Source organism: Bemisia tabaci, chromosome 10 (genome assembly GCF_918797505.1).
Source record: "Bemisia tabaci chromosome 10, PGI_BMITA_v3".
Lineage (NCBI taxonomy): Eukaryota > Metazoa > Arthropoda > Insecta > Hemiptera > Aleyrodidae > Bemisia > Bemisia tabaci.
This window is the reverse complement of record NC_092802.1, coordinates 6,534,119-6,561,137: the sequence shown is the minus strand read 5'-3', so window position 1 is coordinate 6,561,137 and position 27,019 is coordinate 6,534,119. Positions and strand designations below refer to the sequence as shown.

The 27,019-nt window shown below is 37.9% G+C and overlaps 2 protein-coding genes across 2 annotated transcripts; both read right to left on the bottom strand.

Annotated features, from left to right (window-relative positions):
• Window positions 1-446: 446 nt before the first annotated feature.
• Window positions 447-26,995, bottom strand: SMC2 (structural maintenance of chromosomes 2). Its single transcript, XM_019040547.2, has 18 exons — window positions 26,507-26,995; window positions 25,795-25,944; window positions 24,166-24,438; window positions 23,436-23,573; window positions 22,136-22,276; window positions 21,292-21,441; window positions 20,127-20,316; window positions 18,499-18,674; window positions 17,756-17,874; window positions 17,025-17,163; window positions 15,934-16,080; window positions 15,230-15,434; window positions 8,305-8,707; window positions 6,490-6,817; window positions 5,279-5,408; window positions 4,116-4,465; window positions 2,422-2,631; window positions 447-730 (listed from the first exon to the last, which is right to left on the bottom strand). Exons 1-18 carry the CDS (start codon window positions 26,672-26,674, stop codon window positions 611-613), a joined length of 3,537 nt encoding a protein of 1,178 aa, XP_018896092.2. The 5' UTR covers window positions 26,675-26,995; the 3' UTR covers window positions 447-610.
• LOC109037791 (retrovirus-related Pol polyprotein from type-1 retrotransposable element R1) lies at window positions 9,202-12,704 on the bottom strand. Its single transcript, XM_072305271.1, has one exon. It carries the CDS (start codon window positions 12,702-12,704, stop codon window positions 9,291-9,293), a length of 3,414 nt encoding a protein of 1,137 aa, XP_072161372.1. The 3' UTR covers window positions 9,202-9,290.
• Window positions 26,996-27,019: the final 24 nt, after the last annotated feature.

Here is a 27,019-nt window from a genome sequence, read left to right as displayed (position 1 = left end):
TTTTTAACATTCAATGTCAGTAATGCACAGCACAAGGGAGCTTTAACAAAGCTGCACAATGTCAACTTTTTTTGTCCGGCCGGAAGGAGTCTTGTGACTCCTCATATCTCTATCTCTTTTCATTTCGAAGAATTTCGCTCTATCTCTCTTGCGGAGCAAATCACAGCATGCTTCACTTCATCTAAAGTAAGAAAATCCTCTGTGTTCAAATACTTTGAAATGTCACAGAATTGTCAAGAAATTGATTAATTTCATTTTCATTCAAGCTCTTTTGTTCAATTTGTTGTTATGTTCAAGTTTTTTATTAAAGAAATAAACATCATATGCAAACATATATATGCTTTATTTTTTCCACTTTTAGACGAAATTCCAGCAACTATATATGAAATTGAAAAGGATTTGAATTCCGTAAATAAATTGTGGAAAAAGAATTGGAGAAGAGAGGATTTCACAAAATAGAAATTTATTACAAAATCAGAAAGAACAGACATGGAGGTGAAAAAATAATATCATCTTTCAAAATGGTTCTTAACAGTAGAAAACAAAAAGAAAAATCACTGTACAAGGACTTAAAAAGAAAATATAGGAAACACGCGAAACTCATTTAAGATTACCGGGCATTGTCCTTGGCAGTTGTGCGAGTGACTGTTGACATGCCCTCAACAAATTTCGTACGGAACAATACATTGGCATTATTGAACATGCCATCTTTTAATGAGACGATAACAAACTGGAAAAGAGAAGAAAAGAAATTCGTTAAAACTAATGTCAGTAAGGAAGCATTAGAACTTTTTATCTTTGTTTTCTGTGCTGTTTTTACATTAAAATTTGTACTGTTGCAAATGAAAGCTGAAAATTTCTGGATTGTTTTCATTTTCCGATTCCCTGACTTTGTTTTGCTTTTCCCTAACTTTTCCTAACCTTAGAACAAAACAATTACATTGATTTTTTTCTTTTCCTTACGCTCTCTGTTTTATAAACTTTGAATGGAATTGCCACTTCTTGAGATTCAAACTAAAGTAAAAGACACACAAAAGTTGTTCACAATCACTCGGATTGCACTAGCTGAAGTTGCTGAGCCAACTACTCACAAAATTTTCAGCTTTTTCCTAAGAATTCCCCGACTTTTGCAAGGTCAACATATATTTTCTGATTTTCGACCATCGGAGACTATGCTAAAATAAGGAGCCCCAACTGCATAGAAATGTCCTTCATAAATTGCTCAGCGGGCTGATTGTTGAAATTGGTAGACAAAGCGTTAGACAAAGAAGACAAAAAGGATATGAAGGGATCCTATTAGTGGAAGTGATGGATTGCAATGGACAAAGGAGGTAGGTAACAGACTAACTAACAGCAACCCATGAGAGACCCTTTAGTTAGTCCATCATTTTTTCCCTCTGTCTATAAGAACCACACATTTCAATCAAAAGGATCGCTCCATACTTTTTATGTCTTCTTTGTCTATAGCTTTATCTATCAATTTCAACAATCGGGCTGCAGGTCATGCAATTTTTTTGCATTACAGCTCTCATTTGCAACACACAAAAACAGCAAAAAGGACCCAGTTCTCAGGTTCTTTAAATTCTGATCATTTGATTAATAGTAAAACATTGAAGATCCGTAATTACTTGAACAAAAAGACCACTAGACTTCAGACAGGCTGAACTCCTGGTTTACCACCTCTCAGCCTGAGTATTACAAATGCCGTTGTTGACAATTGGAATGTAGAATGATCTTTTGGGGTTCCAAAAGAGTCCATCAAGTTAGTTTCCAATTGACTAATATGGTTTTTCAATACGCAGAGAATTCTAATTTGAATCCAAGATTTTTAAAAGGTGCGGAAGTCAAATTTTTTTTAAACCACTTCTATTGCATATTTGGACTTTTTTGCATTTACAAACATCTATTACGTAAAAAGTCCAAAGGATAGAAAAGCCTGCCCGACCTGACTTATTTCCTCTTCTGGAACTTTTGAGCAGTTTCTTCTGTATCCCGAAAAAGTCGGTTTTTGGACTTCTGCCTTTTTAAAGATGGTGGATTCATTTATGACCACAAAAATACTAATTTTTTACTTGTGGTTTGAATTTGAAAATGCATGATGTATTTACCATGTTCTGCTTGGAATTTCAATTGGGAAATGTACACTGGGGTGCCAAATTTATCGCATTGTCTGGAGAAAATTTAGTTCGAGGAGCTTCTGTGTTGGATGCCTTATTTTTACCGTAAAAGTATAAGTTTTCCACTCAAAACCTAAACTTAATTCTAACTTGAAATTATAAATGTTTTATTTTAGAGATGGAAAAAAAGAGTTTTCCAACTTTCTAGCTATCCAGTTCAAAGTTAAGATTTTTGCCCCCAACTGATTGAATCAGAAAGACTTCAAGTTAAGATATAAAAGTTTATAAAATTGAGCAAACTTACTTGAGAATGTTTGAAATGAGCTTTCAACATCTGTCCGATGTTCTGCGTGTGAGAGAGATCAAGAGCGGCATCAACTTCATCGAGAATGTAAATTGGTGCCGGTCGGAACAGCAGCATAGCGAGAATAAGTGACAGAGCAACCAAAGATCTTTGACCTCCTGACAGCTCTCCTAAACTTTCCTTCCAAATGCCACCGAACCCAATTTTCACCTGATACAGAAATAAAAGTCCAATAAGAAATGTCCATTTTGAGGGCTGATATTTACCAAGACAGAGGATTTCTCATACAAGCGACAGGGAAATTTACATCACTTGTAGGAAATTTGCACATTTTCGGCAAGATGCCAACTCGGTATGCTTTGTTTAATTTTCCCACCAACTTCGATACAATGAATTAATAAAAATAACTCGTAGCAGCAAACGCACAAAAAACAAAAGGGATGTTCTTTCTTTGGTTGATGACAGAGGAGTTTTACCATCTAAACTATTTGCTTTTTGTTTTATTTAAGTTATTTTGTTGACATCGTTCTGTCCAGTTCATTTTTTTCTGGGTTTTTCTACGTTTTTACCCTTTTCGAGAAGGAAAATGCTAGCAGCTATCACCTCAACATTCCGAAGATTGATTTTTAACTAAACAACCCTGTTCCTTTTATATTTTATGTTCTATTTATAAATAAAAGACTAGAGGGAATAAAAGGTGCTCTATCAGAATTTATAAGATTTCGTTTGTATCTCCTGTAGGGCTTTTGTTCGATGCCTATTGAATCTGTCAGGCAAAACCTACAAGACTTAGAAAATCAAAAACTACGGTAAGACTTTGCAGACTATGATTGCACACCTCTAAAAGGAGGAAAGAGTTTTCAAAAAATTCTTATTACACGACAGATCATTTTATCCTCTCTTAATTTTTCCTCACTCACCTATTCCTGATCTCCTGAAAATGAATGTCTTTCAGAAAAACAGAACTGATTAAATTGCAAAATTATAAGCATGCCATTCCTGATTTTAATATGTAGTCTTTTCTCCCCTCTCCTTCCCCTGATGAAAGTTAGTCATTGTTACTTCTTGAAATTTTGAGGGAATTTTGCTCTAAGATGACAAAAATTTACAGGCAATTTAGTAACAACCCTTGTGTTTCTATATTTTTAATTTACAAATGCCATGGCATAAGCCGCAAGCAAATCTTTCCCTGATTCAGTGTTGGTCATGTTATCAAAAGTTTAACAGCCTCAGTTAAATTGTGATCTTTTTACTTCCTGTCACTATTCTGTTCCTTATGTTGGGTTTCAAAGCTTGACCAGCGAAGTACTGGCTTATTTTCCTGGTAAAAAATAACAGATGCCAACAGTTTTGGGACATATTCCTTTATGCTTGTTTGTGTTTAAGTATACATCATATCGACAGTCGAAGTGCGGAGTCACGTATCGCCATTGCAGTGTCTCAAAATTCCCACTCCTATTATATTTTTTTGAGGGGAAACAAGCCAGATTGATAACTTAAAATTAAACAGAATATTTTGCTATCAAAGGGGAAAAATCAAGAAATTACATTGACAATTTTTCCACAGAAAAAATAAAGGATGACAGGAAGTCTGCAACATCGCAAATGGAGATACATGAATTTGCACTTTGGTTTTTGATATTTTATTGAATAGATGAGTAAAATTAATTAAGTTAAAAGCCGCAGTGACTAACCTCCAAACCATCCAGAAGCGTTTTTCCATCGGGCGGTTTGAGCATGGCTTGTGTTCCGGGCAACAGAGTGCTAAATATCGAGCCAAAATCTTTGTTGACCTGCTCCCAGGCAACCTTGAGCGCGGCTCTCTTCTTTTCATCAAGCTCCTTGATCACATCCTCGATTTTCCTTTTATCATTTTCAACGATCCGCTTTTTCCGCATCATCTCATTGTATTGCTCCTCTTCTTTGCCGAGGAGGTTCATCGCACGCGTGTTCACAGTCCTGCTTAGCTTTTCTTTGGTCTCTTGCAGTTTTGCCACGCGTTTGCTCGCTTCCTTTGGGTCGTTTTCCTCGAAATCGTAAATACCTACATCAAACAGAAAATAAGATTAGTTAGAACAACAAACAATGGATTGATGTACGGTTGAAAAGGGAAAAAAATGTGAAGGCATTTTCCAAGGGAACCATTAAACGCATTATTTTCTACAAAGAAAACTACTGAGCACATAACTTTGTGCCAAGGGAACTGTGTAACCCACTCTTTAGCACGAAGAAAATAGAGAAGGGTGTAGTCTTACATGGACAGCGGTGTGAGAGCTGTATTAGAAAATGTGTAAGGAAGGTAAGCTCATCTTGACAGTAATAAGAAGGCAGTGGCAAAAATTGTGAGGACTGCCACAAAAAAAAGGACAGCAATGAACTTTCTGGACCCCTGATTTCCTTAAAAGAACTTAATTCAAAATACTCCAATTTTTACCCTCCGGTTGGGTTGTTACTGAGCTGAAGCAGAGCGGAGCGAGCTATTAGAGGAGGTTATATATAAATTTTTTTACTGAAATTTCAGATTTTGATGGGTACTTTGTCACAATTGCAATTCCAGGGGATGTTCCTGAGAGGAAATTTTACGAAAAAACCAATTAAACCACTTTTAAACTTTTTTTTCAAATTTACAAAGATATCAGTTTTCAAAGTTTCCAAATTTTGTCTAACTTCCTCCTCCAACGTCTTCCAATAAGCGACATTAAGATCCCATTCCTCTCACATTTTATCCAGTTGCGTCAAATTTGCCGAAAAAACATAAAAAAATTACAATAATTTTGCTTTTGCTTAGCATCTAGAAACCAATTTGATAGTTCTAGATGAAATGAAAAATTTGAAAACCACAAAGAAATATGCGCACCGTTTGGTTTGCCAAAGTATTGTCGGTCACCCTCAATCCAATCATATCTTCTTATCATTTCTTTGAGCTTCGATTCAGCATCTTTAGCTTCTGCTTTCAGTTTTTCCATTTGATGTTGAAGTGATATCACCTGGAAAAAATTTAAAGAAATCATTCCTTTTACTATGGACAGCTTCTCAAAACCAATATCAATAGTTTTTCAAAAGCTTCAAAACATTTAAACATCTTACGAAAAAATTAAGGGGCTTCGAGATCTTTTGTGACAACAAAAGGTCACTGACGATCAGCCGTCCAGAATCAAAGCAGTCATTGTGGCTAATGGAATCGACTTTGAAAAAAAAAATCCCTAGAAGCGATTTCCTCAAACTAGGTGAGAGCAAGGCTGAGATGAATTTGAGTCACTAAAGTTGATATTAATTCGAAAAAGTTGCCCCTGAAGCTGGCGAAAGCAAGTACCGAAGCAATTTGGAGTCTTGATGGCTGCGAAGCTGTTCATCAACAAGAATTTAAAAAGGGAATAAACTTCTAGAAAAACTAGAGCTTTCACCCTTGTGAAGAACATAGGCACTGAAGTGAGGAATCGAAGCTGCTGCCATGAGAGTGAGGACCATTGAAGGCTCTATTATTTCTTCTGCCGAAATGCTCTTTCTCTCAACAAAAACACATGGAAAATTTCAGTTATGCTGCAATGTAGCAGCATTTTCAACTTCTTAGAGCCGTCGCTTACTTCCACTTACCACTGAATGCTTCTTCCTTCAATTCTTTTAACTTCATCTCAGTTTCTACTCTACTTTCTTCTCTTTCATGGACCGAATAAATTATTTTGCCCCAACTTGTTCATCTTTCCCTATTTTTCCCCCCTTTTTTCTCATCTTATCATTTGCATGTTTACTTTTACGTCAAAGACATTCTTTAATACATCAAGAAATTCAAGAGGATTGACACAAATTATTTTTTCCTGTCAAGTGTCAACTTTAAGAGGACCTCATAAATTGGACCTTCAATGCTCTCTGTACGATTAGTTCAGTTTTTTTTCCCCTTCTTTTTTTCACCTTCCTTTCCTTTACTGAAGTTCTAATTTCTAGCCAAGAAACAATGAATTACAAAGCAAGTTGCAAAACAGCTAATAAAAAAAAATTAAGTAAATTCTCAGACCATTACAACAAAAGAAGCCTGGCTCCCATCTATGGAATATAATTCGACAATCTCACCTCTAGATCACAGTTGGCTATGTCCTTGATAAGTTTTTCTTTCTTATGAATGGTGGCTTGAATCTCTTTGTTTTGTTTGCTGATGGACTCCTTGAGCGCTTTAACCACACCCTGGAGTTCCTTGACAGCATCCTTTTTCTCCGAAACCACTTCTGATAGTTTTGCCACCTCCTCTTTCATCGTGGCAATGCTGGCTTGCGTTGTGGCCAGCTGCTCACGCCCAGATTCGATACTCTTTTTCAGCTCCTCAATTTCCAACTTGAGGGTATCGAACGCTTGTTCTTTTTGTTTCCATTTCTTTCGACTGTCGTCGCATTTTTTCTTGAGCCTGCAAGAAAATGAATCATAAGAAATTTAACCTTGATAAAAACTTTTACTTGGTTGGTTTTAGACTTCAAAAAACTTAAGAATTCAGGTCTGTTTACCTATTGGGAAGCTTCAGAAAAAAAAGAATATTTATTCTGAAGGAAAAATTCAGATGAAGTAACTTCACCAGTGCAGCTGCAAGACAAAAAATTCAATGCAAGACTCTAGCCTTAAAACTATCCAGAATTAAAAATGATCAATGAAATTAATGATGCTCAAAATAGAGAAGTTACAAGGTATTTCAATTGTACTCAAAAAAACTTACTTGAAGTTAAAAAATTATAATTGAGATAATTTTTTTTTTTACAGGAATTTTTCAGCTCCCTATTATTTGGACTTCAATAAGTTTGATTTTTCTCGAAAAACTCTTCAGCATCTTTTGTACGTGCAAATAATGCATCATTATGGTTTTTTCAGACCTACACATTGATTTTATTTAGCTCAATTATTAAAAAATCAATAATTTGTGATCCTTTTTTGTAACATTTTCTGTGAAAAATAGTGATAACCCATCAAGGCGAGCCACCTTCCATTAGAAAAATCCCATGTTAAGGGCTAAGGGATAACACCGCCCAACTGACAATTTCAGCGAAAATGAGTTAGCCACTTTGCCGTATTCTACAGTATTAAATATGTAAGCTGCTGTTTTTAGCTTGTTTCCAATTCCATGTGAAAGCGATGTAATGATGCTGTAATGTATAAAGCAAAATACAAATCTGACCTCAAAATTACAAAAAAAGACATAGTTTTTTTTTCTTTCTGCAAAATCATTAGTTTTCAGATTAACCCATTGACTTAAACTGACGGCTCCCAGCCGTTTGCACTGCTCTGGGCCAGATCTGAAAAGACGGCTCAGAGCCGTTCGTCCATTGTTTTCACTATTTCGGGGATTCTCCGGTAGATGGCGTTCTCATCAATGTTTATATGAGTAGTGTGGCCACCATATGACTTATTGTGTACGGTAATTTCTTGTTTTGTTACGGTATTTTCATATTACTGTGCGTTTGCACATAAAATAACCTCAAAATTTTCTGATTTTTGCTAATTTTGCGATTTTTGCGACTTTGACAGCTATAAACCACAATAAAAATATCATTGTGTTCGAAGTTTTCACCATTTTTCTCAAACGTTGTATTGTGAATGTTTATTGCGTCAATTTTCACCCTTAGAGAAAGAATTTCTGGATTATTTTGAAGTGTTCAAAGTTACTGATTTTCGCCAAATTAAATCGTTATTCCTGGCCCGGTGTGGTCAAATTAAATCATAAGTCAATGGGTTAAAAGAAAAAAAAAATTAAGATGCAGATTTGAAATTGTGAGTGGTATCACTTGCAAGGACGCTAGATGCAAAAAGCAGTTCCGCTAAAAGATGAGCCAATGTTGCTTTTCCACTGGCCTCCTTGTATACATAACTACTGGCAGAAAGTAAAAAAATCGAGAGAAAACAAACCGATTCATTTCTTTCTCAGCCTCTTTGAGCTCTTTCTCACGAATGGCGTTGATGTTTTTGAGTTTGTCCGTGAGCTCCTTAACCTTGGCCGAGCCCTCCTTCTGCCGCTGCTTGCACACCTCCATCTTTTCAGCGAGCTCTTCGATAGTCTTCTTGAGAGCGTCCACCTCTTCGCGATTCTGATGATGCGACGTCTGGGCAAATCGCTGCTTCACCAATGCCACCTCATGGGTCCTCTTTTCAAACTTTTGCTTCGTGGCAGCATAGCTTGCAGCAACTTTGCTGGTGCGTGCTATTTCCCTTTCAACCTCTGCTAACTCTGCCTCTTGAGCAGCGAGTTGTTTCTCTACATCACCCATTTCTTCGATAAGTGACAAAACAGAAGCAGATTTTACCGCAGCACCTAAAAACATAATGAAAAAGTAAAATTAAAGTAAAATATCTGTTGAAAAATGTTTCCCAAATTTTCTTAAAATTGAAGGGTTCCAGGAGTTTTGACAGAGAATTTTGAAATAGAGATTTGACCTGATCAGAGGTTTCTTATTCTAGCATTCTTCTAAAAATGCCTCCACAACCTAAATTTTCTAAAACCTCAACGCTTTTGATGTTTAACATTTTCGGACTTCCAGCTTCTAGAACCATTACATTTTCTCATAAATTAAAAATTCATCTGCACCAATAATCATTATTGGATGCCTAGATGATGACAGGGATTTAGGCATGTGATAAAACTATGGCACATCTTACAAATTGTAAGTTACATTTCAAATTAAATTTTGCATTTTAACAGTTGACTCGAAAAATTTAAAAGATTGGTCATTGCCCTACAAACTGTGAATGATTTTTTGTTGCCAAGAAATAAACATCTTTCAAAAAACTATTGTAGAAATCAATTAATTTTTTTTTTTTTTTTTTTTCCTTTTTCTGGTGGGTTGCCCCATGCACTGCGACCTCTCGATCTATTGTGCCCAGTTGTTGGTTCCTGGTTAGTCCCAGAAGCCCTCCCCTTCAACAAGTTGGAGGAGAGTGCCCGCAACTAACTCAGGTGCTAGACAGTCATCCCAGGAGTTATCTCCTCGGATGTCCTGTCTTTTCTTTTCCAGAGCTTCACAGTCGAAGATGATATGCTCTGCAGTTTCCTCTTCTACCTCACACAGCCTACACTTTGGTTCATCCTTGAAGATACCCATCCTGTGCATGTGTTTCCGCAGGAGATTGTGTCCTGTCAGTAATCCCGACAGTATACCTAGCTGCTCCCTGCTACGATGCAACAGGTTTGCAGTCATTTTCCTTGAGTAGCCTTCCAGCATTTGCTTGGAATGTCTCATGCCTTCGGCATTCTGCCACTCTTTGTTCGCCTCTTCCATCACCCAGTCCCTCACTGTTGTTCTGAATCCTTTTTTGGTCAGTCCAAACACTGGTTCTGGTCCGATGTAATTTTCCTCTGATGCCTCCTTAGCTAAGCGGTCAGCAGTTTCGTTCCCCCTCACACCTGTGTGCCCACGAACCCACACCAATGTGACGTGGTTGTCGTTGGCCAGTCTTGTGAGCCTCTGTATGCCCTCCATGGTCAATTTTGAATTGACCTTGAAGTTTGATACCGCTTTTAGAGTTGCTTGGCTGTCCGAGAAAAAGGTGATCCTTTTGTCTCTCCAGCCTTTGTCTATAGCGTTATTCGCTGCCATCATTATGGCGTATAGCTCCGCCTGGTTCACCGTGGTGCTCCTGCCGAGACTCGCCTTCAGTTTGCAGTTTTTGTTTCCGTACACCGCTGCTCCTGTCTTATCTCCTGACTTAGATCCGTCAGTGAAGTAGCTAACTTCCGAGGCAGCCAGGGCATCGTCTACCATTTTCTGGTTCCCCTCGCCTTCGCTGATGCGGAGCCTGTATGGAATGTCGAAGTTGTACGTTGTTTTCATTTGATCAGAGACCATGTGTAAAGCCGGAGGGAAGCTTGGACTCTCACAGAGTGACTGGTGTCTTGGCCGCAGTTTGCCATCTAAGCTGTTGGTTTTCAGCCTAAAGGCTCCTGCTACTGCCTCCCCCTTCACTGCTAGGTGCAGGGGTGGCAGGCCTAGCATCACCTCCATTGCCGCTGTTGGAGTTGTTCTCACTGCTCCTGTCGTGTACAAGCATGCCAGTCTTTGCAGCGAGTCCAGCTTGTTCCGAGCTCCCTTTTGCTCCGTTTTTTCCCACCATATGCATGCTGCATATGTTATGATGGGTCTTACTATCGACGTATAGACCCATTTGGTTATCGCCGGTTTCAGCCCCCACCTCTTGCCAACCGACCTTCTGGCCAAATTCATGGCCCTTTTTGCTCGGTTTATGATGTGCTCTAGGTGCTGGTTCCAGTTCATTCTTTTATCTAGGTAGACACCTAGATATTTGACTGTGTCAGCCACCTTAATTTCACTTCCAAAAATGCTTGGAGCTTGGATGTTACCTAGGTTGTATTTCCTTGTGAATGGGACCAATGTCGTCTTCGTAGGATTCACCCTGAGGTTCTTATCTCTGCACCACTCCTCCACGATCCTGAGAGCTCCGCTCATTAGGTCTGAGAGGTCGTTGCAGTGTTTTCCTCTTATCAGTATAACGAAGTCATCTGCATATGCTTGCGCATAGTATCCAGCCTCATTTAGACGAACCAGAAGTTCATCTGCTACCAGGTTCCACAATTTGGGAGAGATGACTCCCCCTTGGGGGCAGCCCCTGGTTGCGCGAACCCTTCTCGATTCTCCAAACAAGTCTGCATTTACATGACGACCTCTAAGGAGGGCCTCTACCCATCTGTATGTGGTGTTGTTCAGCCCTTTTGTCCTGGCAGAGTTTAATATCGCATCAATGGATGTGTTGTCGAACGCTCCTTCGATGTCGAGAAAAACAGCTAATGCTACTTCCTTGCTCTTCATAGCTCGTTCGATTTGCTCAACAAGGGAATTCAGTGCTGTCTCCGTGGACTTCCCAATCTGGTAGGCATGTTGGTGGCTGTGCAATGGTGCTACCCTCAGTAGCCCCTCACACATCCTTCTGTCAACTAGCCTTTCCAGTGTTTTAGTTATGAATGAAGAAAGACAGATAGGCCTATATGCCTTGGCCTGGTCGAAGTTCTTCCGGCCATGCTTGGGCAGAAAGACCACTCTGACCTCCCTCCACCCTTGAGGTATGTAACCAAATGCAAGGCTGGCTCTTAGGATCCTGATAAGCGCAGGTTGCAATATTTCAGCTCCCTGTTGTAATAGTGCTGGCAGTATTCCGTCAGGTCCAGGTGCCTTGTATGGTTTGAAAGATTTCACCGCCCACTTTAGTCTGTTGACCGTGACAGTTTCCCTCGCCTCGTGCCAGTCCAGTCTGCCCGTCCTCCTTACGAAGGTCTGCGTCTCCCTGGCCTCATTCGAGTTTTCGTCCTGTAACGGTTCGCATTCGGGGAAGTGTGTTTGCAGGAGCACCTCCAGTGTTTCCGCCTCCGTCTCCGTTAGCGATCCATCTGGTTTCATAAGGTTGCCTCCTTTAAACGCTGGGTCTTTTGCTAAGAGTCTCATGAGTTTAGCTCCGTCTGAGTATGTATCTATCTCTTCGCAGAACTTCCGCCAGGACTCTTTTTTCGCCCTTCTTAACTCTCTGTTGTAAGCGTTTAGTGATGTGTAGTATTCGTCCCAACTTCCATCTCTTCTCGCTTTATTCCAGAGTTTCCTCGTTTCCTGTCTTAGTTCGCCCAATTTAGGGCTCCACCATTCCAGTGTTGGTTCCCTTCTCTTGATCTCTGGACAGCTGTTGTGATATGCTGATGTGATGACCCCCTCTAAGGCGAGGGCTGCTGCATTTAGCTCCTGAATGTTGCCGTACCTCAATTCTACTTCTCCTAGTCTCCTGACGAGCTCTTTTCGATAAAGGTCCCAGTTAGTACGTCTAGGATTCCTGTAGAAGTATGTGCTTTTGGCCTCTACATTCAGCTTGAAGGTGATATACCGGTGGTCTGACAAGGAGACCAGCTCCTTAGCCACCCTCCAGTCTTTTACCCAATCCTCTGCGTTGCTAGATGCAATTGTGATGTCTATGACCTCACTCCTGTTTCTAGTCACAAAGGTTGGTTCGTTACCTAAATTCAAAACGTTTAAATTAAAACTGCTTATAAATTCAAGTAGTTGGTTACCTCTACCATTTGTGTCTGTGCTGCCCCATGCGACGTGGTGGGAGTTTGCGTCTGTTCCTACGATCAGTCTGCTCCTCCCTCTCGTTGCATAGTCTACCAGCCTCTGAAGTTCCGCTGTTGGTGGTTCTAATTCGTAGGGGAGGTAGGACGATGCAAGTATAAACTCCCTCGCCCTGTCCTCCCCTTCTCTTTTTACATTCACCTTCACCGCTGTTAGATCTGCAGTTATGAGGTTTCTTAGCGGCATAGAGTTTATTCCCTTCCTCACTAATATGCAGGTTCTGGGTCTGTTTTCCCCTGACAAGTCATAGACTAAGTCAGCGCCAGCCCCACCGAATCCTGCAGGTTTCCCTTTGATGGTCCAGGGTTCCTGGATGAGTGCAATGTCCAGTTTCTTAGTGAGGAAGTTTTTCACAAGGTTTGCTGTCGCAGCCTTGCTTTTATGCAGATTGATCTGCACGATCTTCATGCCCTGCTTTCTTTTTGTCCAAGTTCGTTAGCCTCACTGAGTTGAATCCGATGTAGATAACCATCTTCCTCGCCTCCAGGACTGCCAACGAAGCCATGTCCACTACGCACACCAAAGTTTGACCTTTCGTGGTCTCCTTTGAGTGTATAACTTTCCAGTCTTTGGTAAGAAGTCCACCGTTCTGTCCCTCGATCTTTTCCAAGATCTCGGACGGCTTTGCCTTCTTCAACTCTGCTGGTGCTTCGAAGATGACCCTGCAGCTTACGATGAGGTCCTTTGCAAGGACCGCCTTCAGCTCTGCCCCTTCCCAGGGTACCAGAGTAGCCGTCTTATCCTGCAGCCAAATTTTGGTAACCAAGTTTCTGCAGTACAGCATCAGTGCTCCCTGCTCGAATTTGGTTCCCTGAAATTGTGGCTTACTTTCTGAGTCTGGTTCTATCCTTGCTAGAAGAGCCTGCTGTACCAGCTCCATTTCTTTTTCGCTGAGCCTGCTCTTTGGATAGTCCTTCGGTACCACTGCCATTTTAATGCTGGTGACTACGCCAGAGAACGAAGGTCCTGGTTGGTCTTTCCAGCGTTTGTTTGGCACAGTGTTCTTGGCGGAGTCCGGTGTGCTGCTGTCCGATCTCCCTCTCTTGGAGGTTTGGCCTTTCAGCTGCAGCTCCCTTAACCTATCTGTTTGCGGCTGCGAGGAACCAGCTTTTTTCTGTTTCCGCTTTGCCGCTCCAGATTTCTTATTCGAGTTTGCAGGTTTAGAGGGGGGTTTTCCCTTTTCCTGCTCCCCGGTGGTAGCTGTGGGGGTGCCGGCTGAAGTCTGCGGGTTGGTTGTCATTGCTGACTTCCCCTCCGCTGCCTTCTCCTGCTCCTCCCTCAGTTTTCTTTCCCTTCTTCGCTTTTTAATTTGGGCTCCAGAAAGTTTCCTCTTCTTCGTTTTGTCCTTTGGCTCGGTCTCTCCGGTTCTGGCTTCCGCCACCCCGGTAGTTTCCTCTGAGGTTGCTGAGTCTTTCGGTTCTCCCAAAAGCCTCTCCTCCGTCTCAGAGGAGACTTCCATCACCTCGGATTCTTGCAGTGCGGCATTTTCATGCCCCCCGCCTGTGCGGAGTTCTGAGGATGTAGCAGTGTGTTGCTTCTCCTCCTTCCCCTGAAGTACCATCTCTAGGTCTGAGTCTGGTCGACTCTCCCCTGAGATGTTCTGGTTTTGTGGTGTTTCAGAGTGAATTTTATCCATATGAGTCCCACGAGATGTGAGGAAGTGGTGTGGTCCACCCTAGCAGAGCCTCTTACCAGGGTAAGGCTACATACGCTGGGAGGTCGCCCGGTATCCCAGGGCTCCGTTAAGGCACCATTTGCCCCTGGTGCCATACTCCCAACGCACGGGTCGCTTAACACGCTGGGTATTTGGGGCTTGGAGCGTTTGGTCCGCGACCTTTTATTCAATATATTCAAGGCTACCCTACACAAGTATTACACGACGGCACTACCTACATAGGGAATCCAGCTATCCGCCACCTGCTGACGCGCCCACTAGGTAACGCCCCCAACCCGTGGGAATCAATTAATTACTTTTGATAAAAATATAGATATAAGCAGCAGCTTATCCGTCAAAAATCTTTACAAAATTAAGTACTTTTCTGTTCCACCTCAGGAATTTCCCTATTTTTTAAAGTATGAATTCTCAAGAATTAAAAATCATGCTGGTATAATAGAAGAGGAGGTACAAAATGTGATTTAGAGATCGAAGATTCAAATTTTTTTTATTAACATTTCTGCAGAAGGAGAAACTTTCTAATTTGTTTAAACTACAAGCAACTCTACTCCAAATTTTGAGGAAAAATTCAATGCTAGGGGCGGCAAATGTTTCAGATCAAGAAAATCTCAGCATTTTTAAAAGTTCATCTAAAAGGTACATAAAAAACCATTCGATTATCTTGCTTCAAAACTTCAAATATTTCAGCTTAGATATCAGTTGCAACAGAACCAAATTAGTGGAGTTGTTAATGTATGACATTTTTAGTAGTAGGTAGAAGCACTTCCTGTCAATAAGCATATAGAACCAAATTATCTTAAAAACCAAAAAAACTACTGTGGGAAAACGTTTTAGGTTGGTCATATCTGTTATATGTAATGTTGTTGCCTGGTGCTGATCAAAAAGTAATGGTAAATCGCATGAATTAAGGTCTTAGATTCATTCATCATTTAATCTCGGATTTTTTTGAAGCAACTATGATGAGTGTAACTTGTTATAGGAATTGGCTAAAATAAAATGATATGCACTGATGTCAAACCAAAAGAAACTACCTTACCTCCAGAGATAACACCAGATGGATTGTAGACATCACCATCAAGCGTAACACACTTTTTCTTAATCCTATTGTCGTAACAGACGATATTTGCAGCTTTGTTATCTGCACAGACAAACACTTGACCGAACAGCCACTGCATAGCCGCTTTGTATTGAGGCTCGTAATCAATGAGCGAAAGCGCTGGAAACACGCGACCTTTGCCTGCCTGTAATCACACAGCAAAAGACATAGTGCGATTCAGTAATATTAAACGATTCGAATTGTTTTTGCAAAAAAGAGTCTATCTACTTTGATCTCCAACTTAATAAATTTTTTGTATCCTGAAACATATAACAAAATATTAACTGGATTTCAGCCGATTAACTGGAGATGCATACAGCGTACATATGCTGTTTACTTTCAGCACTGAGATAGAGCCATACCTCTCCATCTTACAGAAATATCTCCGCAAAACTCAAATAGTATCGATCAAAATTTTAATCTTCTATCTTCATTTAGAACAGTTCAAACGGGCTTCTTTTGTTCAAAAATGTGGTAAGCTGCGTACAAAAAAAAAAAAAAAAAAAAAAAGCAACCAAAACCTGATTGTCTCGAGAAAGAAAGGTTATTTCTTTCTGTAAGGTTTGTTCAGTTTGTTAATCTGAACCCTATATGAATGATGAGCTAATTATCTTAGAATAAACATATGAGACTGGGCAACTTACGATTTGTTCTGCAGACGCAATGGTCCTATTATCCATTGCATTTCCTTGTATCCGATTTAGTGGCACAAATGTTATCCTTTTCTGAAGTCTGCCTTTTTGAATTAATAGGTTACTAATTTTTTCGTTATCTACTATCACATTGAATAACTGTGAAGAAAAAATAAAAATTAAAAGTAGAAAATGCTAAGTTTGGGAGCATATTCCCAAAAATTAGTATTGGAATAAACATTCTGTCCCTTAAGGATGTCTATAAACTTCAGGAGGAAAAATTTCCTGGCGTTTTTCTTGATGAGAATGACACAAAACCCTGACTTTTTTTTTTATCATTTGCAATCATAATTGCAAGTATACATGAAAAAAGGAGCTATTGGTCCTAAATTTATGACTGTGGTTTCTTTAGCCGGAGAAAAATTTTGCAAGCCTGAGGCAGTAAAATAAAATGTAGATATATGCTGCTTGATAGTGCTATTAGCCTGACAGTTCTTGGAGAATCCCAAATATTAAATAAATTTAAAAAATTAAAATTAAAGATTGCATAGAAAGCTCTGCCTACTTTGAGACTGGAAACAAACTTCGAAAAAAAAAAAATTCTGTACAATCTCTTATACTGAATAACAATTCCTCCGAGTTCTTTTTTCAATCGTAAAGGCTAAGTCTTGTAGAATACAATAAAGAAACCTCAAAATATGAGAAACACACTTTCCAAAATAGCTTTGCAGGGTGTTTAGTATTTTTTAATTTTGAAAAATCCTGATATTTTCCTGATTTTTCGACAACTTCTCGCACAGTAGGCAAAAAGCAGTAAGACTTCTCCAGTGAGGAGATTCGCGTAAAAAAAATTCCTGATAAAACGTCCGATTTTCCTGATCGGCCAAAATTCCTGATATTTTCCAGTTTTTCCTGATCCTGCTTTGATTTTGAAACTATTGACATCACAAACTTTTTCATGCCAAAAATCCACATCCCCCCCCCCACATGAATAATTACCTGGAATGTAAGAATATAAAACTCTGATAAGGTACTACTTCCCAAAATAGCTTTCTGTTAATGCAGTTTTTAAGAAGGTGTGGATGAAATTTGTAAAAACTTACTCTTCCACCAGCAGCTGTTTCCAAAGCTGTTGTGAATTTCTTATCTTTGACTTTAAATAATTTACACACATATCCTCGAACTGCTGCATCATTGAAATTGGGCTCTGGTTTCTGATACCGGAAAATGATATTGCTATTTCTGAAAGAAGATGCAGTATAAGAAATTAATATGTAATACTAAAGAAAATTAAACTAACATTGAAACTGTAGTAATATTCGCTGATTTTAGAGAGAAAGAGTGGGATCATCACAAACTTTGGATCAGTTGGCACGGCAAAAATCTATGAAGAAAGAAGTTTCCTTATTTTAGTTACATTACATTATGAAATACATTACATTAGTTACTTAGATACTTATTTAGTTACATTAGTTTACGCTGTGGTTATTGAAGAAGATTTTGTGGCGTTTTCCTCCTAAAATACAATAGGGGATCCAAAATGGAGACAAATCAGAAGGCAAACATGAAAAAAAAAGAAAACCAGTCATTTAAAATTAGAAGGTATTAGAAAATGAACTTCATTTAAAAACTGTCCTTCCTCACTACATTGGGTCAGGCGATCATTCCGTTAAAAAGTTTCTTACAAAATTATTCAGCCCAAAATAAACAAAAGATTGCATCTGTTTTTGAACCGAATAAGAAATATTTTGTAGCCAAGAGATCAAACAAATTAGAAGAGAAAAGTTGATTTGTTCTGATCAAAAGATGAATTTTGCGAGAGAAAACAACTTACTTGCTTTCGAAAGATTCAACTTGCTGCCTCAACTTGCGGATAGATGACTTCAGAGTGCCTTGCCTTTCTCCAAGATTCTCGATCAGTCCTTCTTCATAGTTAAACTTACTCAATTCCCCCTGAGAAATTAGAAAACGTTGAATTGAAACCATATTAAACATCTAATCGAAAATTAAATGTATGTCTTTTGAGATAATGTTGTCTCTCATCATCTGGTCTTTCATGGACTTTTGGTGCATTTTCCAAGAGCAACTACACTATTGCGATCTCTGCTGACACCAGACCTATTAGAAACCTTCTATCATTTTTTTAAAGGTTTGATTGATTTGATTAGCAATTCAATGCTTTGATCGTCGGATTTGCAAAGTTTCAGTGAGATTATATTGATAAGTTTTTGAGAAATTTACCTCAGAAATGGCTCCAATGCTTTGCTTAAAAATGCGTTTTTGCGCACTTCAAATCGTGTGATTGGTCAGAGAATGGAGTATCCAGCTCCAATGGTTTCTTGTGTAGCAATCTCAGAATGACTTTGGCGGATAGTTAATTTTTCGATTAGTCAAATGTTTCACTGTGAAGTTAGGAGTATAAGTATCTGCTTTTATTGTAGGTTACCCCAGTGTTAAGTAAATACGCACTTCTAATGAGTAATTGAATTTTTCTTGGGAAATCTCTGTGAGTGTATAAGTAAATAAATAAAATTACTACTAAGTTTAGTCAGGTTTGAATGAGGAAATCTTCTTCACCTCAAGAGCCGTTAACTCTTTCTCCATGGCTGACAATTGCTTTGTGTCTTCTGCGTAGTCTTTCTCCGTTTTCTTGATTTCTTTTTCTCTAGCCGCCAGCTGCTTCTTGCTGTGCTCTAGCTGCATACTACATTGCTTGCTTTCTGTGTCTGCTTGCGTTATTTCTTGTTTTGCAGCTGTAAAAATTCCCCACAAAAAAAATTAGACATTAAAAAAATTACAGCGAGTGAACAATGACTACCATTAAAGTTTGAATCCAGAAAGGATTTCACCCCCTAGAAATTCTTAAACAAATTTTCTACCACAAAAATTACCTGTAAAAGTATAAGGAAAAAAAATTAAAGCCTACTAGGGGAGATGGACATTATATACAGAGCCAAAGTGATGGCTACCAAGTATTGATTTTTGGGCATTGATAATCAACGAATATAAAAGAATCATTAGAATCAATTCTAAAAAAGAATTGTTTCATCATGCAAAAGTTTCACGGTGACGGACTTACAGTTCAACATATTCTACTTTGTTCAAATAATCGATTAATTCGTTGCCTTGTTGTATTGCACTGTGGCATAACTGCATTTAATTTTTTTGTTCTTCTATTTTGAGTTTTACCAATGTATTGTTTGATGGATAAATAAATAATCTGAGAGACCAAATTGATTCCATGGCATAGATCAAAAGTTAATCACTTTGTTAGTCAAAAATCCAAAATCCGATAAGGGAACTATACAATTTGTCAAACTGGAACTTAAAGACTTCAGGGAAATCAAATTAATTATGTAGAGTCCATACGAAATCAAAAACTAGTAGGCTTTTTGTTCTAAACTTTTTGAGGCTACAGTGAAAGCTCATTAACTCGAATTGTGTAGGGAGCGATAAAAAGTTCTATAATTTGACAGGTTATTCGAAAACTTTTCTTTGACTTAAGTGGCTTTCCTTTCGGAAAGAAATACTGCGAATTTGTGTCACTTGAAGTTTTTAACATAGCGCCTCATGGACATATCTAGGGGCCTAAAAAAAATTCGACTTGAACGGCATTTCTTCTCAGCCGTAGTTCAACTGAGCGAGCTTTCACTGTATTCTTATCATTTGAAAAGTCAAATTGATTCCTTCATGTCAACTGAAATTTGACTAATTTTTCATTTCATGAGTTGAAATCCATAGAAAAAAATCAAGCAAGTATGTGAAACCGAAAAGATGATGCCAGCAATGCCGTTAATTTCATACATTGTTAGCCACTGAGTTTGAATGATTTAGAAAGATCTGCTTAGAAAATTGATATATTTCTGCCAGAAACAAAATTGAAAGGATATTTTTCTTATCGGCCTAAACGCCAGAATCCAAGTCTCAAAGCAAGCAGCAAAATGTATGCCATTTGGCGTGCATTCAATCTTCAGAGCCTAGTTTCGACAATACTCATCATTTGTTGGGCTAGAAAGACTGAGCACACCCCGTACGGCATGGTTGCGCCCATTTTCCTGGAAACTTGGATTTTAGCACTTGGGCCCTAAAAAAAGATATCAGCTAAACTGCTTATATTGCTTTTATTTAAAAAAAAATTAAAATAAAATGCGGACATTATTTTTAATCAAATACTGGCATCCCTGATAAGAAATGAGGGTACGCACCCATCAGTTGATCTTGAAGAGTAGCATCCCCTCCTGAATCTGAAGCCATGAGACCCGAGCTGACCGCTTGGAATTTTTTCTGTGCAGCAGCGAGCGCCGCATTATCTTCCTCTTCCTCCGTCTTCATGGTGTTGTAATTGTCTTGGATTTTCCCCAGCTCTCCCTCCTTAACCCCCAGCGCTTTCTCATCCTGAAATGTAAACACATCAGCAAAATTTTCAAGACTGAGGCGTCCTTAATTCAATCGTAGGATGAATCGACAAAAAAGGAATCAAACAGAAACAAAAAATCTAAGAAACTTAGGTTACGTATACCGCTTGCTTGATAATCTGTCAGACAGTAGTCTTGCTGAACTTGCCGAACTTCACTTTAAGTTTGCTTCTAATTGACAAAATTTGATACTGATAAGTTACTCGGAAAAAAAATTTACATTTACGCTAATTGCTTATGAATTGCACAAGTAAAGCATGTGCCTCTTTGATCGCGATTTTGCAAACCTCCGCTCATATCCCATTTTTTTACGACGAAAACTAATAGTTTTTTACAATTTTTAGTACTATTTGTATTTTCTTCACTTATTAAAATTTATATTTTCATGAAAAATTTCAGAGAGGAATTTTGGTTGGATCTCTCTTAATGAGCTAACATCATCAGAGAATTTTAGACGTTGCAATTGGGAAAAACATTTTTTAATAGGGCATCGTCATATATTCAAGAATTCAACAGGCCTATGACCATTTACAAAATACGATAAATTAGGATATGAACCAAAGATTAGTTCCATGGTAAAAGTTTATTCATAATCCAATTAATTTTTTTGACGGAAACTTTGTAGTTATAGTGGATTCGTCCAGCAAATATAAATGGAAGGTCAGGAACCAAATGCATCAGAAAGACGGTGGACCAAAAAATTTGGTTACCTGAAAGAGATGCGCCAACATACCTGAATACAAGCGCAAAAAAGGTTATTTTCTCCCTGTCCCCTGACAGAACTTCCCAATTTTTTCTAATTTCACTCGGCACATTATATTATTCTATCTGTTTTTTCTAAGAATGAAAAATTTTGCAGAACATAGAAAGAGATGAGATATTTTTAATATTCAGAGTTGTTATAAGGAGTCCGTATATTTGGATCAATGAAATGAAAATTGTGTTACTTCAATACCTCATGAATACTTTTTTCAATTTGTTTACAACGCTTCTCTTCAGCAGAGATGTTGTCTTTGGCACTTTTTAGTTTTACAGCAGCAGTGGCCTCGATTTTCTCAGCATCTTTCAGTTCTTTCTCTCTTTCTTCTAGTTGACCATCACTTTCCTGAAAAAGTAAGTTAAACATTCCAACTCAATTTGTTAGCACTTGTGACTTGACATAAACATACACATACTCACGCATACTCATAAACATACTAGTATTTAACCAAGGTGTTGTGGTAAAATTGGTCAACGATGACAAGATTTTACATCATAAGTACGTTTGTTTTCCGAGATGTTGTGGCATCATGGGATAAAAAGTGGAAATTCAAATGGGAATATCATAGGACATGTTTTTTCAAAGTTCTCGCAGCAGCAAGCAGTTCTACTTACATGTTGATAATCATGTTTGCCCTGAAATAACGTGAGCAAACCTGACCAGAGTAAACAATCTAATTAAATCAAATGGATTATTGTTTTTTCTATGGGAAGAAAGTTTGGATTGATGCATCGAAAAACGTTACTTTCTTGGTTGGGAGTTATTTCCAGTGATTTCCGTTGAACAAAATGTATTCTACATGAAATTTTGATGAGATATTTTTTGTTTAAATTTTTTTTCAATTCCATTTTTTTCTTTAAATTACTTGGATTCAATAGAACTCCTAGTTACTTTGAAAATTCTTCTGAATTTAGACCTAGAATTACTTCATGAAGGCTGTTTTGAGTATGAACATTTTAAATCAAGAGGATAAGACACAGCAGTACATGGATAAGCAGAAAGATTGAGTATTGATAGAGATTGAGACTGAGTTGATTACCGCAGACTTCCGCCTCTGCATTTCTTCAATTTGATTTTCTAACTCTTTGATTTGAGCATTACCAGACTCCTTCTGTTCTTTATTGCTTTGTATTTTTGTCACTACTTCTTCTAAGCGTTCCTGTGCTTTTGAACTGGTATCCTGAAAAATACAATAGAGAATTCTTTGAAAACTCAGAATAACTCTCAAAACTAAGAACAACATAATCAATTACAGAGTGAATCGAACCATTGGGACCAAAACATAATCTTCCAAGTCACAATTGCTCATACGTATTTTGGAATCAGACTGCGCAATCTCAAAGTCTAAAACAAAAATTTCCCTGCTTGGAATTCATAAAATATTTGATTAAGCAAGCCAATTGGTTGTTTGATTGTTTTAGCAATGGAAAATTCTTACTGAGATTTAAACACTTCGCCATGGAACATTTTTAGTGAAGTACCATGAAAAAATTGGAAAAATTCATGAGAGCTCATTCAGTTGGTGCTTGTGTAACAGGCAAGTATTCTGAAGATAGGAATTTAGAGGCAACTGGACATTTTTACTGAGGACTGCAGGATAATTTTTCCTTTGAGAAAAATACCAACACCTGTCACCGTGATAATACGAAATACGACTGTAATATCAAATCATAGTCTAGCTTAAAAACTAGCTTTCAATACTTGGAAATCCTCACTTTTAACAAAACAATCAAAGCCTAAAATAAGGCTAAAACGAAGTATTTCCCTTCAAAAATATAAATCAATACCTTAATACAAGGGGTCTTTAATAAGTGAGTCAGTACTTTTATAAGGATCGGAAGTTGATTATTTAAAACCATTTTTCTTTTTTTTGCATTTTGGAACTCTCAGGTTGTCTTTACCATATTATCCGAGAAAGCATAGGTAGTCCGCTTTTTGGAACGCAAATGTCACATAAAAAGAGCATCAAAAATACAAGAAAAGGATTTTGAAAAATAGGACTTCTGCCCTTTTTAAAAGTACTGATTCATGTAATGTTGGAAATTTAAAAAAATTGGGCAAAAAAAATTTATCTATCATTTTACAAAATTTAGTCAATTTTCACTTTTGAACTCTCAATTTATTCGCCTTACAGTGCAATACATTTTTTCAACGCTTTTGCCACTCCTTAAACATGAGCTCAAAAGCACCCTTTGCCAGCTGTTTAAGGCTTGCCTCGAGGGATTTTACTACTGCTGTTATAAATTAAAAAGGCCCTATTTTTGACCTGAAAGTAGTAAAGAAAGGGTCATAGACCGATAAAACACACAAAAGAAGGCTTCATAAAATATCAAACTCACCTCTAGACATAAATACTTATACGCTATACAAATTTTGGTCACATGCTCCAGTTCTCGTTGGACTTTTTGAAGTTCCAGATATTGTCCTCTTTCATGTTTCAACCTGTCCAATTTTGGTGCTATTTCTTCATTTACGAGCTGTCAAATTGAAAAATTGAAAGTTGGATTACCGAGAAGAACTTAAAACAAAATATAGTCATTTACAAAGCGCTTCAACCTCTGTAGCTCTGGCTGATCCAAGAATAAGGGTGACCTTTTGGTTTCCGGTGAGCTCTTAAAAGGTTTTATTAAAAAGCAATAATGATGAGAAGACCCTTACCAGGAGCTATCGGAGATTCCTGAACTGGTAAAAATGAGATGAGCTCTTGCCATAAGCAATTGCTGTATGGGCCAAGCAATGTAATGAACAGACAAACGGGGCAACAAAATTTGGACTCTGAGCTCACACAGTTTTGATGGAGCCGGCTGTTTCTGATAAAAATCTAGTTGTATTTTGGAGCAATCGGAAACATTGGAATTAGGGGTGCAAAATATTTTAAAGCGTCAGCCATTTACAGTTGCTGGCATTCAGCATTTTAGCCTCTTAGAAAACCTTTTACCCGATTTCATGGTAAAACAAGTTATTTGCTCCAGTTTTTAGCTCATCATGGTCAAGAAGTGGTGAGTAAAATTATATCAAATACATAATATCAAAATTTAGGTGGTGGTTAGATACTTTTCCATAACTTACAGCATTTAGTTCCTGCAACTTAGCATCCTTCTTCTCTATGGTTTTTTGCGCTGCCTGTTTCTTCGTTTCATACATACGCGTTCCTGCAGCTTCTTCGATCATGGACAAGATCTCTGGTGGTTTCATGTTGAGGACTTTGGTAATACGCCCCTGCATGATAAGGAAGTGGGGGTTGTTGACATTGAGTTGCACTGAGTTGAAAAGATCTGTCACTCGTTTGTTTTGCACTGTGGACCCATTGATCAGGTACCTGTTTTTACCAGCGATGACCGTCTGGAAGATAAAATTCATCAATTTTAACTGCACTTCATAAAGATCAATGACAAAGTTTGTGCTCTGGGAATGTTGGAATCAGCACAGATTTAAAAAAATATTGATGGCAAAAGAGCAAATCCACATATCTCCATTTGCCATGTTGCAGACATCCTGTCATATTTTATTTTTTCTTCGAAAACTGCTCCATTTAATTTTTTTAAAACTTCCTTGATTTTTGTTCTATTTTAGCAGAATATTCTGTAAATTTTTTTTTTTTTAAAAGTTGGCTTAACCTCTTAAAAAAAAAATTAAGAGAAGAAATTTCGAAACATCACAATGGAGATACCTAAGTACAAGGTTTCCCACTTGAGCCATCGCTATGTAAGTATGGTCCTATAGGGCAAAATAAGTCTCTAAAATAAAACTCCTTGAACATCATTTATATTAACATTACAATTGCTCGCCATTTCCTTAATTTAAGAAATTGTATGATATATTTCAAAAGAAATTCATAAAAATATTAAATAAAATTTTAAAAAAAATTGATTCATACACTTTTAATTCTAATTACTAAAGAAAGCCAATATTTTCTGGAATAGAAAACATCCTTCCATTCCAACACGCCGAAAAATGAAAAATTCTGTTAGTATAGGTGTAAATAAATGACTTCACATTCTTTGCACGGCATCTCAATTTCAAGTTTTCTACCTGATAAAAATCCCTAACTATCTCATGAAATATGGTTTTATTCTGACACTTGTCATCCTGGGTGTGCTTATGGTTATTCTTACTTCTAAAACAGATAAGGTATAACTACCAAAACTCTTTGTTCTTCTATAATTTTTGACGTGACAATGTTATAAGAACAAAACATTTTGTGATAACATGACAAAGCCACAGTTGTCAGAGTTAGAACATCTTCTATTTCCGCTATCAAGATTATGAACTAAGATTTGTATGTCTTAACTACTGTGGTTCATGGAGTTGCCACAGATATAGGTAATGAAATTCCCTGACATTCTGCAGATTGCCATGGAATATTTTGGTCGAATTCCATGGCAAGTGAGGTCGCGTCGGAGGGTAAAAAAGGCATAATTTGAAACAGTTTTCTTGCAAAATATGTTGTTTGAAAAGTCAAACCTAGTCTGGAAAACAAATGAAGATGATTGAACAATTTTTCCCTGACATTTAATTCCAGGTTCTCCTTGACTTGAAAATTCCTTGACATTTCCAGATTTTCCCTGCATTTCCTGCCTGTGATGATCCTGAGTTTAATGAGGGAAAAAAAGAACACGGGTCTTGTTTCTTGGCGCACCTTTAGGAGAACAACTTCCTTGGTTCAACTAGTACAGAAATCAAGTCATTTAAAAATACCTGACGGGTGACGGTGATTTCTTCATATCTTTCATATCCAAGCGGACTTTTCTTTTCATCACGATTATCGAACACTATTGTCACGCTTGCTTTGGTGATACCAGCTTGTCCGCTTTTGTAGACAAGCTCCTGAAGAGATCCAGCTCGAACCTACAACAGAAACGGTCTTTTATTCATGACAGTCTAAAGTAAACAACTTCTTTAATGCAAGGACACCAGTAAGGATCGGAGCTCAGCAGTTATCAGTTTTACTCAATTATTCAAGTAGATTTGATACAAATCTGAATGGAAATAACTCAAATTTACGACATTTTGGATGTTGAGCTGTTACTGTTGACTTCCACATTCAGCATGTGATTCCAGCATACACAACAACCTGAGTTCGGAATGCCACTTTGTTTACCATCCACATCACAAACTCATATACAACTGAAGAGTATGACGGACTTTCCTTGGCTAATCTTACGATTACTTGCGCAAACTAAAAATACCCATAAGGAATGTGGAATACACATGTGAGACAGCTCCGATTTTGATGAATAGCGGAGATGAAAGTAAGAAACTGTCATAAAACCCAGCATGAAACGTGCGTAGTAAACGTACTAAGAAACATGATGTTCAATTAAGACTTACAGACTGCAGAGGGGACAAGGATAAAATTAACTAATGAATGACTGCAGAATTTAAATTATCTAGTGAAGAACAAATTTACCTGTGACAAATTTGAGATTCCAAGAACAAAACAAATTGCATCCAGAATGTTTGACTTTCCACTCCCGTTCAAACCAGTGATAGCATTGAATTCTTTGTCAAAACCGTGGATTTCAGTTCTGGACCCATAGGATTTGAATCCCTCGATTATCATGGATTTGATATACATTTTTGGTGGAAATTAAACTTACAATATCACAAACACAACAAAATTATTAGGAAACGATTAAACATCGCGATTTGCCCGCCATCAGAACAAAAACAATCAATGGACGGAAAGTGAGGTTATGATTTCAAATTCGTGCTCTAACTTGGTCATAATGTCAGGAGAACACCGAAAAACCGAGAAAATTTTGATTCAGTAAGTTAAATTATTTAAATATTCAACGTAAGAATCAACTTCAGCTTGATGTAATCCTAAAACTTCAACTTAAGATAAGAATTATCAGTTCCTAAACGTAACGGATTGTGCGGGAGGATTAGGCGCCATTTCTTTCCAGTGTTGCAAATTGCA